Source organism: Eptesicus fuscus, chromosome 16, assembly GCF_027574615.1.
Source record: "Eptesicus fuscus isolate TK198812 chromosome 16, DD_ASM_mEF_20220401, whole genome shotgun sequence".
Classification (NCBI taxonomy): Eukaryota; Metazoa; Chordata; class Mammalia; order Chiroptera; family Vespertilionidae; genus Eptesicus; species Eptesicus fuscus.
This window is the reverse complement of record NC_072488.1, coordinates 43,059,214-43,076,056: the sequence shown is the minus strand read 5'-3', so window position 1 is coordinate 43,076,056 and position 16,843 is coordinate 43,059,214. Positions and strand designations below refer to the sequence as shown.

Here is a 16,843-nt window from a genome sequence, read left to right as displayed (position 1 = left end):
AAAAAATGATGTTATTTCTTTAACAAATTCTATAACATTCCAGAGCCTCCAGGAATGCCAGGGAAATCCTTCAGAACAGCAATTCATGGAAAAAGAATCGCATAGAGATTCTTTGAAATAAACCTCTTTGGAATCCCCTATTAAAATAAAACAGGAAAGAGGCAAATGATGGGCAACTGTCTGCTTGACAAATAAGAAGCCCCTTCAGATCATCTTAGCTAGCCATGAACAAAGTTGGTTAGCTAAGCTTTTCAGTATATTCTACTTAAATGAAATTTCTGCCTGGGCAAGTATTAATTCAATTATTGCCAGAGCAGTAAACAAAGTGCCAGAAATAAAAAGAGACATATCCTAGACTTCAAGAGTGCAATCAATAAAATTCCTTCCTAAGTGAAAATAGTGTAATAAACTTTACAGAAATGTCTATGTGCAAAACTTGCTAATTTCCACTTTAAAATAATCATCTATTGAATGAGTTATTGTTACTCATCTAACCAACAAAACCTTCATTATGGCACTAAATTTTATTTCTCATGGGTTAGGAAAAAAGTGTCATTATTACTTTACCTTCAGAGACATCAGCTGCCACTGGTGTCCCTAAAGAAGAGTCCTCAATCTTCTTGCGTTTTCGTTCTGGTTCTGAATCCTTAAAGTCAGATTCTTCATCAACTAAAGTCATTAAAATTTTTAAAGAAAAAAAGGTTATTTAAAATAAATTTACAGACTTTGTAAAGCTTACATTAGATAATCCCTTCCTTCAAAGATTAATTTATGGCTCACCTTGTTTAATCCTACCTGACCACTCTTCTAAGCTTCTTTGATGTTAGGACTAAATAGGTAAATCTGTTTAATCTTATTAAATGAACTAGCCAGGCCAGTGGAGCACAGCGGTTGAGCATTGACCCATGAACCAAGAAGTCACCGGAACATGCCGAGATCATGAGCTTGATTAACAGTAGGGGGTGTGCAGGAGGTAGTGATGGATATTTGTCTCTCTCTATCCTTCTCCCTTCCTCTCTCTCTAACAATCAATAAGAACATATTATATATGTTCTTTTATATATATATATATAAAAAGCTAACAGCTCATTTTTTAAATAAATTGTTCCAGAAATAATTTAAAGGGTAATGAAAGAAGTTCGATCAAGTGTCAAGAGTTACCACGTGTATGAAAAGTGTTGGATTGGGGGAAAGAGTGTGGATTAAGGGGAAAAGGACAGGAGCAGAGAATAATTCTGATGCTCTGTACTGAGGCCCTCTGACCATCAAACAAACAAACAAACAAAGAACAGAAAAACAAAAATAACCCAACTGAGCCAAAACTGACAGACTAAGACCCTTGTTAGACAGAATCACAAGTGAAAATACAAATGTTAAAGCCCAGCAGAATAAATAATATGTAAGAAGCACTTCATGTCAGCAGACACTGCATAATATGGTCTTGGGGGAAGACAAAGACAGAACTGGTTCCAAGCAATCTTATTTACTACCCTCAGTAGCTGAAATACTTTACACTGTTGCATAGCACTTGACAAATCCCTTTCACATACACATCATTCATTTAGCATTTATCTCATGTGTAGAGAGGCAAGTCAAATCATTATTATTCCTATTTCTTCATAGATGGAGAAAGCAAAACCAAGAGAGGAAGAAACTGACATGCCCAGGGTTGCATGGATAGTTAAGTGATAGAGACTAGAGCCAAGACTTGTGACTTCAAGTTCAGTGCTCTCTCCAGGAAACTGGGCTACTTTTACTAAATCTGAGGAGACTGCTAGGAATTATGATAGCATTTTTTATTTTTCTCTTATTCCTTGCAGTTTACTGGTTACCAAATCCTAAAGAATCAATAAAAGAAAGACTGTATCCCATTTCTTGACTTGATAGTTAAAATAGCCTCCAGTATCTTCCTACAAAAGTTTATTCCCTTATCAAAGGAATAAACTTTTTCAAACACATTTGCTCCTGAAGCTCCAAAGACATTTATCTCATAATCCTATCTAATAAAAGAGTAATATGCAAATCATCACTCCACTACACTCACAAGCCACACCCACCAGCCAATCAGAAACGGATATGCAAATACATCAACCAAGATGGCTGCAGCCTCGGAGAGTGGCCATGGTCGGAACTGTGCAATTGGAGCCAAAGATCAGAGGGGAAGAGAGGAGCCAGCTGGGGTCCCCTGCAGGCGATCAGAACCAGCTCGGGGTCCCTGCCCAGGGCCTGAGCCTCAATCAGAGGCTTGCAGCATTGGCTGGGGGTGGAGCCTGGCAATCGAGCCAGCTGGGGTCCCCTGCCAAGGGCTGGAGGCTTTAGGCCTTGGCAGGGGTGGAGCTGGAGATCAGAGGAGATAGGTGTGAACTACAGAGAAAACACCTTTTCTGACCGCTCATTGGCTAATCTCCCTGTATGCCACTGGTAATATTCTTAGTAACTTGGGTATAAGAATCCAAAAAGGTGATCTAGGGCTTTTCCACCACACTCCTGGGGAAAAAAACGAAGGTCCACTGCTGGAGGGCTAAGAAATGTCATAACCTGCCCTACACGGTTTGGCTCAGTGGATAATGCCTAGGTTTGCCAACTGCAGAGTCCAGGTTAGATTCTGATCAAGGGCATGTACCTAAGTTGCAGGCTCCTCCCTGGCTGGGGCCCAGGTCAGGGCTCATGCAGGAGGCAACCAATCAAAGTATTCCTCTCACTTTGATGTTTCTCTCCGTCTTTCCCTTTCTTTTCCACATTCTCTAAAAGTCAATGGAAACATATACTGAGGTGAGGATTAAAAAAAAAAAAAAAAAAAAAAAATAAAGAAATGTCATATCCTATGAAAGACACATCTTGAAAATGCCTAAAGAAAGTTGTCATTTTTTCTTGGTGAAGGGACTGGAGTCCGTGTTGATGAAAACACGTTGGTGGCTGCGGTGACTGGCAGTGGCTCCAGCAGCGGGGTGATGGGGCTGGTGCCTTTCCCTGATCAGCCCAGTTGTCTCTCACAAAGGGAGGCCAGACTGCGGCTTAGGCCCGCTCTCCTATGGACATTCCCTGAGGGTTCCCAGTATGTGAGAGGGGGCAGGCTGGGCTGAGGAGACCCCCCCCCCCCCCCGCCAAGTGCATGAATTTCGTGCAAAAGGCCCTTAGTAATAAATAATTATATAATAATTTAAATAAATTAAAACAAATATTTTAAGTTTTAAAAATGAAGTCTTAAGCTAGAAAACATATTGCCAAACATATTGTCTCTGCATTAATGGAAATAAGTTGTTACAGAAGCAGTAATTAAATCATCCTTTCTCTATTCTTCATTCTTCAACTAAGCCACTAACTACGGCTTGGTATCAAGGAGAGGTTATACAGAAGAGACAGACAGAGGAGTAACAGTTTGGGAGAGAGCTTCAAGAAAGAGAGCATGATCAGTAGTAACAAATGATGCAGAGAAGTAAAATAAAACTAAATTTAGAAGGAAAAAAACAACCAAGTTTCACAACAACCCAATGGAGGTTCTCAATACCAATTCAGGAAGGTGGTTACAAAAGAAGCCAAAATATATCCAGTTCGATAGGAAATGAAGAACAGTGGATGTTCTTTCTAAATGCTTTGCTGTAAAAGAAAGGAGATAAGATGGCAGCTAGGATTCTAAAGTTAAGGGCATGGTTTTTTAAAGGGGAAAGTCTTGGGCATATTTTAAGTGTGAGGAGCCAATATAGGTAAAATACAAGCTGGCAGAAAGGGGAGATCGTTTATTTGCTCTGGTAAATAGAAATGAAAGCAAGGTTATATAGTGGGAAATGGACTAGGCGATGCAGAGGGGAGAAAAAGGTTTACATTACAACTGGTTAGGAAAAATGGGAAAGGAAGGAGGCCTATAGATTATGGAGCAACACTGAAGGGCCAACTAAGATCAGATCCAATGAACTTGGACTGATCACAGTTAGTTTTTCCTTAGAAAAGCAAGATGGCAAGAAGGGTGCTGTGAAGAGGATGGTGCAAGGGCTGTATAAGTCACTGGGTAGTTGATGTTTTGCTTGAGATCTGGAATAGTATGCTTTTTTTTCCCTACCCTTTTTAGCATTTTGCTACGAACATAATGGACACAATGACAAATACTTGTTTCATGCTTAGAGAACTCTCTTACACTTAGACAATGTTCCCTATTTGTTCAACATAGTTTTATTAATGTTAAGACATCTGAATTCACTGGCTGGTTGCTTGGCAGGATCCACAAAGCAACAAATCTGGTCTACAAGTAAGAGCTAGTTAATAAATGATTTCCACTTGATACTGCAACATGGTCAGAATAACCCCTTTCAGGGATCACTTCTATAAATTTGTCACATCCTATCTAATAAAAGAGTAATATGCAAATTAACCACCACCCAGCTACACCCACAAGCCACGCCTACCAGCCAATCAGGAGCGAGTATGCAAATTAACCCAACCAAGATGGCTGCAGCCACAGAGAAAGCAGGAGGGAAGCTTGGGTTTCTCTGGCAATGGAGGAAGCCAAGCTTTCTACACATCCTGGCCGGCCCAGGCCTCCGCTTAACGATACAAAGTTTCAATTATAGAAGATAAATAAACCTCAACAGAAATGATGGCAGCCATGGAGCGAGCAGAAGGCTTGGCTCCACTCGAGGCTACAAAGTTTCAATTGTAGAAGATAAATAAATCCCAGATACCAGGGCGTCTGCTTGGGTCGCCGGGGGGCGTGGGCAGCCTGCAAATCACCACAGGCCCCTCGCCCAGGCCGCCCCACACCCCAAGGGAACCCCCACCCTGATCTGGGACACCCTTCAGGGCAAACCAGCTGGCCCCACCCATGCACCAGGCCTCTATCCTATCTAATGAAAGAGTAATATGCAAACTGACCATCATTCCAACACACAAGGTGGCTGCCCACATGTGGTCAAAGATCATGCCCCCATGTGGATACAAGATGGCCACCGTAAGATAGCCAGCAGGGGAGGGCAATTGAGAGGGACCAGGCCTGCAAGGGAGGGCAGTTGGGGACGATCAAGCCTGCAGGGAAAGGCAGTTAGCGGTGACCAGGCTGGCAGAGGAGGGAAGTTGGGGGCAAACAGGCTGGCAGGGGAGCAGTCAGACATCAATCATGCTGGCAGGGAAGTGGTTAGGGGTGATCAGGCTGGCAGGCAGAAACGGTTAGGGGCAATCAGGAAGGCAGGCAGGCGAGCAGTTGGGAGCCAGCAGTCCTGGATTGTGAGAGGGATGTCTGACCGACTCTGGTGGGATCGGGTCTAAACGGGCAGTCAGACATCCCTGGAGGGGTCCCAGATTGGAGAGGGTGCCACCGGGCATGAATTTTGTGCACCGGGCCTCTAGTTCTATTATAATGGGATTGCCTACTATTCTATTATCCCATCCTACCTAATAATAGACAAATATGCAAATTGACCATACCTCCAACACACCCACAGGCCACACCCACCATCCAATCAGAGCAAGTATGCAAATTAACCCAACCAAGATGGCTATAGCCACAGAGAGCAAGGTTTCCTAGGTAACAGAAGAAGCCAAGCTTTCCACCTGCCCTTGCCAGGCCTAAGCCTCCACTCAAGCTACAAAGTTTGAATTATAGAAGGTAAACAAATTCAAACAGAAATGGAGGCAGAACAGAGCTTGAGAGAGCAGTCCAGGGTTGCCAGCGGCAACAGGGGAAGCAAAGCTTTCCGCACACCCTGGCTGGGCCCACCTGCTTAAGCTACAAAGTTTCAATTATAACCCCAACAGAAATGGCTGCCAGCTGCGGAGGGAGACCCAGGCTTGGCTCTGCTCCAGGCTACAAAGTTTCAATTGTAGAAGGAAAATAAATTCCAGATACCAGGGCCTCCACTTGGGTTGCCAGGGGGCGTGGCCGGCCTGCAAACCACCACAGGCCCCTCGCTCAGGCCGCCCCACGCCCCAAGGGAACCCCACCCTGATCAGGGACACCCTTCAGGGCAAACCAGCTGGCCCCCACCCCTGTACCAGGCCTCTATCCTATCTAATAAAAGAGTAATATGCAGATTGATCATCACTGCAACATACAATATAGCTGCCCCCAGGTGGTCAAAGATCCTGCCCCCATGTGGACACAAGATGGCCACCACAAGGTGGCCAGCAGGAGAGGGCAGTTGGGAGGCACCCGGCCTGCAAGGGAGGGCAGTTGAGAAGGACCAGGCCTGCAACGGAGGGCAGTTGAGAGGGACCAGGCCTGCAAGGGAGGGCAGTTGGAGGTGATCAACCCTGCAGGAGAGGGCAGTTAGGGGTGACCAGGCCGGCAGAGGAGGGAAGTTGGGGGCAAACAGGCTGGCAGGGGAGTGGTTAGGGGGTGATCGGGCTGGTAGGCAGAAGTGGTTAGGGGCATTCAGAAAGGCAGGCAGGCAAGCAGTTGGGAGCCAGCAGTCCTGGATTGTGAGAGGGCAGTCGGACATCCCTCGAGGGGTCCCAGATTGGAGAGGGTACAGGCTGGGCTGAGGGACAACCCCCTCCGTGCACGAATTTCGTGCACCGGGCCTCTAGTTTCATTATATTCCACTATCTCTCTAAATTACAAAAGTAAAAAAATCTTTATTCAGATCTAATCATTATAAGGTTATGCCCCTCCTCCCCGCAACAAGCTATTTCACTGTTTTTCTACTTTTCTTCTTCAGTGGTAGATCTAAGACCCCGTGCTGTGTTACTCTCTTGTCCCCCTTCCATCAATCCTGCTTTACCTTCACTAATTTGGTAGGCCTCTTCTTCATCTTGCTCTAGTTCTGTCTCAATTGTGTTTTCCAATGGTGGAGTTGTCCCAATTCTAACTCTCTTGGTTGGCATTTTAGCTTAAAAAAAAAAAAAAGTCTAATTATTATTTACAATAACAATATTTAAATTGCTTTTAATTCTAAGTAACAATTTTAAACCTTTTTTGCAAACAAGGTAATACTCAAATTTGGGAAGGAAGCTCATTTCTAATATAAGAACATTTTATTTAAAAACACTCAGCATTAGTCTAAACATTTTTATTTTATTTTCTGATTTATCTTGTTCCAAACTATACCTTCCTACCTGTGTTCCCTAAGAAGGCTATACATATTTTTCTATTTTGTTCCACAAACCTGTGGAACCTTCCTAGTATTTTTTCTTCTTAGCATGGATAACTCTTTCAAGATTTCCTTATTGGATATTATTTTGATCTCCCTCAAGTCCTGAAGGTGAGCTGACCTATTATCCTATACCCTCAAAATATTACTTAACAGTGAAATGGTACCTTCCTGAATTCTTCTAAATCCAAAAGTAGAAGGGTCTAGTATAAACAACCTTCTACTTACCAAAGCTGGTTTTCCCCAAAATGCAAATATACCATTTAATTCCAATTTTAATATTGGTACTCTAGTTTGCTTTTTGGTTTTGGTATCTTTTCTTGAGGTATAATAACTTGGGGCAAGGGCTACTCTGTAAGAGAAATCTGTGAAAGCTGTATACATTTCCTTGGCTATAACTATTTGTTGGCTTCTTTTATCAATACAGAGTAAAAGTATTAGAAATGCTGCAACATATTTAAAAAAAATTTTTTAAATGTAATACCCTCATAAAAGAGAAAAACAACTGCTTCTAAGTATCTACCTGCTAAGTGCCTTTCAATCATGGTGTTCAGATCTTCTTCCATAACATTCACACTTATTGGACCCACTTGGGACAAGGCTTCAAGTTTTGTCTTCCTTGTGTCCACAGCTCTCTTTTTCCTATCCCCTCTTTTATCTGTGGGATGGTCATTTTTGCTTTGTGCTAATACAACTTTTAAATCATCTCCATCTTCCTCTTCTCCAACTTCATCAACAGTAACAAAATTAAGCTCTTCTTTAAGGTTATTAAAATCTGCCACAGAGTCTTCATCCTCTTCATTTACTTCATCCAAAGTCACTAAGTGCAGATCACTACTGTCATCCTGTATTTCATCTACAGTAACCAAAGTAGAAGGGTCTTCAGGCATCTGGGAAGAAATGAAGCCAATGGAATCACTTCCAGTATTTCCCTCATTTCCTTTAGTATTTAAAGTGGCAAAATTTAAGTCTGCTGATTCATTTAAAGGTAGCTCCTCTACTTCTCCAATTTCATCCACAGTTACCAAGCGTTCCTGTTTGAGAAGATCTTGTTCTTCAGCCACCGACAGTACTGTAACATCTTTAGGTTCACTGTGGGATATGCAATCATCTTGATCAATTAACTCATCTAATGTAAGAAGTGAATTTGAATTTTTTACCATTTCTTCCATGTTTATTTCTTCTTCATCAATAACTTCATCTACAGTGACTAGAGCTTGTGCTAGGTGTGCAGCTCCATCTTCCTCTTCTCCAATCTCATCCAATGTTACAAAAGATAATTCTCCCTCGACAACATGAGGGGCAGAAGTTTTCCCTTTCTTCTTCTTTACATTAAGTTCAGAGGAAGGGATATTTTTGAGAGCTTCTTTCCTTTTTCCCTTTAGTGGATTCTGTTTGGCTTGCGAAGGATTCACTTCTTCTATAACCTCATCCACAGTAACAAATTCATCCAAATTAAATGGAAATAATGGTTCCTGTTGGAAAGGTAAAAAAAAAAAAAAAAAAAAAAATCAAAGAATTGTGAATAACTACTAATAAACTGACTACATTTCAAATAGTCCCAGTAAATGTGCATGAAGTATCATTTGTGAGAATTTCAGTGCAGAGAAGTTCCCTAAAGGTTGAAATTAGTTATTTTTAAAAGTCTGACAAACGAATTAGCTGTGATTCACAAGGTAAACAATGCCAAGGGTAAAACCCTAGTAATTATTGAATCCCACCTTCACTTAATTTCAATAACACTACAATTAATTCCTAAATAATGTACAAGTTTTGAAACAATGCACAAAAATACTACAAAAGCATTTATCAAACAATATAATATAAAGAATTCACTGTTTCATATGTTAACTATCACAATGAAGCTAGAAAGTAAATAGCTACCAAGATAGTTCCATTGACCAGTTTATATGTAATATATATTTTAAGATATGCAACACTGAAATATAAAGTTTACATATTGATAAAGTTATATGGAAAATTACTAAGACCTGGTGGCAAGAATTACTGCACTTAAATAATGCCAATAGTAAAGAAAATAAATTCCCAGCAGGCTTTTCCTGTAACAGTGGTTGGCAAACCGCGGCTCGCGAGCCACATGCGGCTCTTTGGCCCCTTGAGTGTTCTAACGCCACTTCTTCAAAATAGACTCGCCCAGGCCAAAAACCGACTTCTGCGCATGGGCCACGAAGTTTCAATTGCACTGTACATGCGCGCCTGCACGTGGCATTTTGTGGAAGAGCCACACTCCAGGGGCCAAAGAGCCGCATGTGGCTCTCGAGCCGCGGTTTGCTGACCACTGCCCTATAACATTTAGTATGTTATCAATGATAAATTATTAGTACATATAATAATGACATTTGAATATATACCCAGTAATTTGGGGAGGAAGGAATCTGTAAGCAGTTGTATTATCAACTTATTAAGCCAATGGAATAACCATATCCTTACCTCTGTTTCTTAAACTAACATATTCCCTTGCCCCAATAAAATAGACTCAAATTCTTCCCCTACCAGAGGAAGTAAATAAAATGATTAGAAAAAAATTTTTATGAATGGTGGAATCCTAAAATAGCAAACAAACATAAAATGTAGCTGTATGTTTGGCAGTGCAACTGAGTACCAGAAAAATAAATCATAGAGCCCATCCATTTATCAAAATGACCACCTTTTTGGAAATGTCGCAAAATAAGGGGAAAGCTCCAGTCAAGCGCCAGTCTCCTTTTCACATATCATTTTATTCTGTGTTTATAACCTATTCTTGTCAATATGAGATTAAAGGCATTTTCTTACTCTAATTCTCTTTCTGTCCCTGGGTTAACTTTTTGCCTTGCATCAAGAACACAAACTAAGGACTTGTATGCATGCATATAAATAAGGATAACCAATGGACACAGACACCACTGGGGTGGGGTGAGGGTGGGAGGGGGGAGGGCATGTGCCAGGAGATAGGGAAGGCTGGGGGGAGGTCAATGGGGGAAAAAGGATACATATGTACTACTATTTGTAATACTTTAAACAAGCAAACAAACAAACCAAAAAAACAACCACAAACTAGCCTAGTTCAAAGTAAAAAAACAAATTGGTAATGAGGTCCAAAGAAAAGAAAACATTTTATTCCTGTCCTTTGGATGGATAGAACAGAAGGGTTTGTTTTAATAAACTATTTCTCACCTCTTTAGATTTGGAACTTCTACCAGTGGTGCTTTTAGGATTCTTAGTGTTTTGCCCAACCAAAGTCTGAAATATTAAGTAAAAAATATAGGGGAAAAAAAAAAGAATTTACAACTAGGTTATTAGTGTTCTTTAGAAAGAGAAAGCGAATTCAAACAACAAACATTATCCAAACACATTCATTTATGCCAGTATTTACCAGGTATTCCAAACTAAGTCACCAGTTAATAACAGTATAGACGTAATCTATAAGTTGTAGTTAAATTCAGTTTTACTGACCTTTTCCAACAATGTCTAAGTTGGGCAATCAGTAAGCTGATAAATAAAGCTTCAAAGTTTCCCATTCAGAAGCAGAGTAGTAAGTCACTTCAGGAGACTCACTGCAGACTTTATTTTTAAACCACAAAGTTAAGTTTCTGACCACATTTTATTCAAATAATGCTTTCCAAACCTATTAATAATTATGAACTTGAGCTTATTATTCTAAATGTCTATCAGCTTAGATCAATGGAACCAGAAAGGGAAATGGAAGCTTGGGAGCAAAGTGAGGAGATGAAAGTATAAAACAAGATTACATCTCCTACTCCAAAGCTACAACAGGAGAGCTAATCACTTCAAAAACACACTGAGCCATTCTTCCTACCCTCCTCACCTTATTGTTGCTGTCATCCCGTTTCATGATGGAAGGTCTAGCCTCTGTTTCCTGAGACTGTTTTGTAATATCCCTGTAATCCAGTTTAGAATCCTTGTCTTGCAGGGCTGAGATCCTTCCACTGCCTCCTCTGGTAATACCGCTCTGAGTGGATTTGATTTTACTGCTGCTTTCAGCCAACCTGGCACTTGCAGGTTTAAGACCCAATTCCTTGGCTGAAAGTTTCTTTTCAGCATTTATTTGATCTCTGAGTACAGATTTTAGAAAACTTTTCTGGTTTTCAGATTTGGAAGCTGTAGGTTTTGCCTTTGGAGAAGAGACCATACCAGCCTTGATGCTTGATTTACTGCTAGGTGCATTTGATGTAGCCAGCATACTAGTTTTACTAGTTTCATCAGGCTTACTGGCCTGGCACACTCCTTTATTTGGGTATGCCTTGATCCCAGTGTTTTCTGCAGGCTTTTCTTTCATTGGCACCACAATCTTTTCCACCTTCTCTGCAACCATCCTAGCATCATTCTTTTCAGCCTTCTCTGTTCCTATTTGCAGATCCATTTTGGTTTCCTCATTCTCCTCCTGTTCATCCATGTTACTTTTTTCAGAAATTCCCTTTTTGCTCATTGTCTTCTCATCCCCAGTGGAAATTCCTGGTACCAGGGTCTCAACAGAAGTAGATGGTACTATTTCTGAAACAGTTTCATGTTTGTCCACTTCAGCTATAGCTTCTATCATAGCCTGTGTAATCCCAGAAAAGAAGTCTTCTGCTTCAGATGGAGATTCTTCTAGAATTCCTTGGATGTTCCTTTCTTCTATAAATGCACTGTCAGATGTTGCTAATTCTGTTTCAGAATTAATTTCTGCCTCTTCCTTCCCAAAGTCACTGGTATACACCTGCTGATTTAAAACGGACTCCTCTACATTTTCGGTGAATAATTCAATACTGGTTGGAATGGATTCTACAAGAGGAATTTCCACTTTGTCCTCCTCTCCTTGAGTTTCAATTTCCAAGGTTTCAATAGCAAAGTCAGAGTCACACAGTATTTTGTCAGGTTCTTCCTCACAAAACTCTTCCTGCTGTACAGAAGTTTCTGTTTGAATGCTGGGAATAGTTTCTTCTTCAACCTCACTAGGTTTAACAGAGGGACTATCAGCTGCTGTTTGCACCTCACTTTCATCAACTGGATTGTTTTTCAAGTCAGGGCTAAAAGTATTTAAAAACAAACAAAAAAGAACACAAACAAAAACACAAACAAAAATCAAACTATGATGAGAATTCAACCATCATAAATAATCCTGTTGATGCCAATTGTTAAGACTTCCTGATGCATTAATAATAAGCATAGGGAAATCCAGCCAATCGGCATTAAAATGGTTAAGATGTTTTGATGTAAATATGTAAACAATATAAAAATTTTAAAGAGATCCTTCAGTGCATTGAAGATTTCTTTTTAGTTCAAAGGAAATGGCAAATTATAACCATTGATCGGATCCTTGTACTCATTTAAGTTATAATAATTTTCCTTCTGTGTTAAATTTGCATCTTATTATTAGGTCCCATCTTTCTAACAGTGGTAACTGAAATAATATATGTATAGCTCTACAATAAAACTAATAATCTACGCATTGAAATCTGAAACCTTACCTAAAAGGAACAACATAAACAGAAACTGATAGTAAGTCACCTCTTTCTTTTTTGGGGGAATGACACAGATTTGTTTTTAATTTCCCAAGAACTGTATTTATTACTAATACTTAAAACATTCCTTGGAAGTTTTAATACTATGTTGGATATTTAAAGTTAGAGATGAAACTGATAGTAGTATCACCCTAACATAAATATGAAGTTTTATTATAAAATATGTACCTTTGGCTATATTATGAGAAGAAATATGTTAAGAGAAATATTTCCAGTTATAGAGAATAATATACAATTCCAATACGTAACTTAAAAATGTAAGTAAAATTATTCAGAATAAATGGAGGAAATATATGTAGTTGATCTTATTTCATCGTGGTCTTTCCAAATGAAAAGTAATCAAAAGTGTGATTCTATAATTAAACTACTTTCATCGAGACAGAGACAGAATAAACTAGATTAATGCTCCAAAGATCAGACGTAATCTTGAAGGGTAACAAGGAACATCCAAGCTTCTGAAGACAGTGTCCAGCATGTTATCAACACAAATTGAAGTACAACAAATACATTCACTTAATTACATCAGAAGCAGCAAGTTGGAGGAAGAGACCAGAAAGAAAGTGATCATGCCACATCAATACCTCATAGTAAAGAGTATCTACATTTTCCCCTACTTTAAAAAATAGGAGGTGATGAGACACCCCCTATAACATGCCTTGTAAGAGGTGGCCATATATCCTTTATTGAGCACAAGATAATGAGTATCTGTGTCCTGACACGTTAATAATACTTTAGAAGTTTGGAAAAAGTAAGTGCTACACATAAGGTTCTAATAATTGGAGCCAATAAACTAGTCCTCTCCCTAAAGTTGGTAAGTTTAAACTTCCAAAGGAGAAAACCTTTTTTTAAGAGATCAGAAAAATATATCTTGATAAAAAGTGTAAAGGCAAAGAGGCTGAGGAATTCAAGTTAAAGAGCCAGTAACCATAGACCGTAATCAATACATATCTTATTCATTTATATAAGCTATAAGCTACCCTTCGCACTCTGAAAGAGTTTAAATGTTATTTTAAATAATTCACATCCCTTATATTAAAAAACACCAATGGCTGATTTTAAGTGTACCAAATTCTTAGGACTAGTCAAAATAAAACTTGTGGTCATGCACAAATATGACAAAGACAAGAAAAAGTTGTGACATTCAGTTACAGCAGTTACATAAATATGATTTCTCAAAATATAAACTTTTTGTTTTTAAATCACAAGACTCATTTCCAATGATAAGGATTAAATTCAAATTCCTGCCTCATTACAGAACTGTGTATTAACTCTAAAGCCTTTACAAATTAAGGCTATTACAAAAACACCAATCTACTGGTCTAGAAGACTAGCAATGGAGATTTTGATTCCTGGCTCTAGAATACAGCAAGTCCTTCCCCTTTGCCATATTTAAAGTTTGTCAATTTTTAAAAAAAGCTATTATCTTTTCTATAAAATGAATCACTATGCAGCAGTTCCATATTTCAAACAAAGAGCACAGACCTATTTGGAAAATGGCTCAAATCCTATTTGTTCTTGTGCATTTTTATTTTTTTTTAAATTACGGTGCTCTCTTCAAAGAATTCATTTACCAATATCTAGTTTTCTGGCTAATATGGGTAAAAACCTCAATATTCATCCAGTTAGCTTAGAAAGTCATTTTGAAACATCAAATACATGTAATTATTAACATTAGAAGTCAAACAACCAGTCTTTCAGAAGAACAAAGGAAAACAATCATATTCTGGGAAATGGCACACAAAATTGATCCCAGGAAGGCATTCAGGATAGATTAATTTCCCACCCTCTGTCCCACCCCCCATCCCCCACCCCCCATAACACCAGAGTGTCAAATCTCCAGAAAAGGCATACAATAAAAGCTGGGCATGAGAACAAATGGTAACATGATATCATACAATTTACAAGAAACTTTAGACTGAGACTTAACAATACTGAAGATTAGTATTTATTTCAGAGGGCCACCGGATACTTCCCAACATTATAAATGAATTGATGAAAATCTTATCTTGTATCCTTATTTTGAGCCTTAATCACATGATAAATGATGTTACATGGGGGAAGACGAGAACAGGCAAAATGTAGACTTATTATTAAATTATTAATATATCCATGTGAGATTTCCTTTTAGTAGAAAACATATTTAAATATTTCAACTATAAAAAACAGGCAAAAAAGCACCCATGTTTTCTCAGAATCAGTTTACTCCAATAAACAAATGTGAAGTATTTGGGCTAAAATCCACATCTTTTTCTCTAATGTAACATGAGTCAGAAAAAAAATTGAGTGCAAAATGGGAATTAAAAAGTTATTAGTGCTAGAATTTTTTTAATTGATTTTTAAGATTAGACAATTATCTCTAAATTCATTAAGAAATATATTTGATTTTTAAAGTCAAAACAAGAGAGAGGGAAAAAATGACCAAAACACAGATGAAACCTATTCCTGCAGACCTGAAAGAAATTTTGTCAGATGAAATATATAAAACAGAATTTTCAAAGAACCTACTTTACTTACCAGCCAGAGTTACTGTGGCCAAACTATAGGTCTATCTTTACTACTACATGTGGCATTCTTACTTTATTAAGCCATTTATGGGCTTTTATATCAAACATTGCTTTTGGTATTACTTCTCAGGCATATGAATATAATTGGTATGATGTACAACTGAAAGTCTGTGCTGACACATACATCAAATTTATTGCTTCAAGTCACCAACATATTTTAATGTACTCATAATAATCTTTATCATTTAAAAGTCTCATTTTATAAATATTAATTACTGAGAAGAAAAATCGGTAAAACTTCCTATTTTTCTGTTCTTCAGGCATCTTAAAATTAGTTCATCAAATAAAATAACCTCTCCACATTTTAAACACTTTCAAAATGCTCTTTAATACTTAAAAGCTCTTACTACATTAATTCCAACAAATAAGGGTAAATTACTTTAACTGTGTAAGGGAAGAAAAAGTTTAAATCAGTAAATCCCAATGAAAAGTAGTAATAGGGAGGTTATTCATTGGTGGGACAAAGGTGGTGATATGAGTGGATTCATCAGGATGAGAGAGTGACTAAAAAGACAATGTGGTCAAAACAAAGTCACTACTTAGTGTAGATTCTGAAGAACAAACTTTCATTCTCTGAAAATATAAAGCAGCATACATATTACTGTTTTACAAATATCCTTTTCCCCACCCCAGTTGTTTTTAAAAAGTATCAAAATACACACTGAACATTACCTTTTTGGTTTTAAGTCTAAAATTTTTAAAAATTATGCAAAAAGAATAAAGTTTTACCATTGTAACTATGTTGGAAAAGAAAATCTAACATGAAGCATATAAAACTGATCCCAGAGTCGAGTTAAGAGTCTTAGCAAAACATTTAATTAAGAAGTCATATTTATATATTTAACTCAAACTGTGTTTATACAGTTTTTCTAAACAGAAATCTGTAAATACTGAGACAAAAAATAAAAACAAAAATCACCCCATTGGTCAACAAAGCCAAAAGAGAAAACCACAACACTTATATATATACAAAATGAACATGTAAAATAAGAATTTTTTGGTACAGGTGAATAATTACTACAAAATACAGAAATGAAATGCAGTAATTAACTAAATACTAGATGAAAATGTTAGTAAACTTAAAGCCACATACCTTTCTTTTCCTAGTTCTTGGTCTTTCTCAGCTTGAGCCTGTAACATAATTCCACATTTTAGTAGAGCCTATTCTACTGAACTTTAAATATTTAACCCATCAATGCAATGGTTTCAATTCTTAAAATCTAAGCAAAAAAACAAAAACAAAACAAAAACAAACTACACTTAAAATATATTAAAATAAATGTTAATTTTCAGTGTCCACATAACTATCAGGTTCTACAACTTACTTCTATTAAGGTTAGGTTATAGAGAAAAACTAACACATAGCAACTAATGAGAAAAATAAGTTTCCTTAGTGGTGACATAAATAGGAAATAAATTTTTAACTTTAAAAGCCTGGAAATACCACCTCTTTAGCTAAGAATAAAAACAATCAATCTGAAATATCAACATCTTCATTATGCAATTATTACTGAAAAAAACTCCTATTCATAAGGGAAACTAGTTGACTTGAAAAAGTCTCCTACTCGAAACACCTAGAAAAGTTGGACAAAATTTAACAATACTAGTAATCTTTTAAACACATGTCCGAACCACCAAGAAAGCAATGTTTGGGGCCCAAAATGGAAGCAGGAATTAA

General features: G+C 38.0%; 1 protein-coding gene across 1 annotated transcript in view; it reads right to left on the bottom strand.

Annotated features, from left to right (window-relative positions):
* ZNF638 (zinc finger protein 638) overlaps positions 1-16,843 on the bottom strand; it is an 86,098-nt gene that overhangs the window by 1,973 nt on the left and 67,282 nt on the right. Inside the window, exons 21-26 of the mRNA XM_008147479.3 lie at positions 16,259-16,296; positions 10,906-12,106; positions 10,254-10,319; positions 7,603-8,554; positions 6,711-6,818; positions 568-669 (exon numbers count right to left, since the gene is read on the bottom strand). Coding sequence (XP_008145701.2) covers positions 568-669; positions 6,711-6,818; positions 7,603-8,554; positions 10,254-10,319; positions 10,906-12,106; positions 16,259-16,296 — 2,467 coding nt within the window. The remainder of the gene's footprint in view (positions 1-567; positions 670-6,710; positions 6,819-7,602; positions 8,555-10,253; positions 10,320-10,905; positions 12,107-16,258; positions 16,297-16,843) is intronic.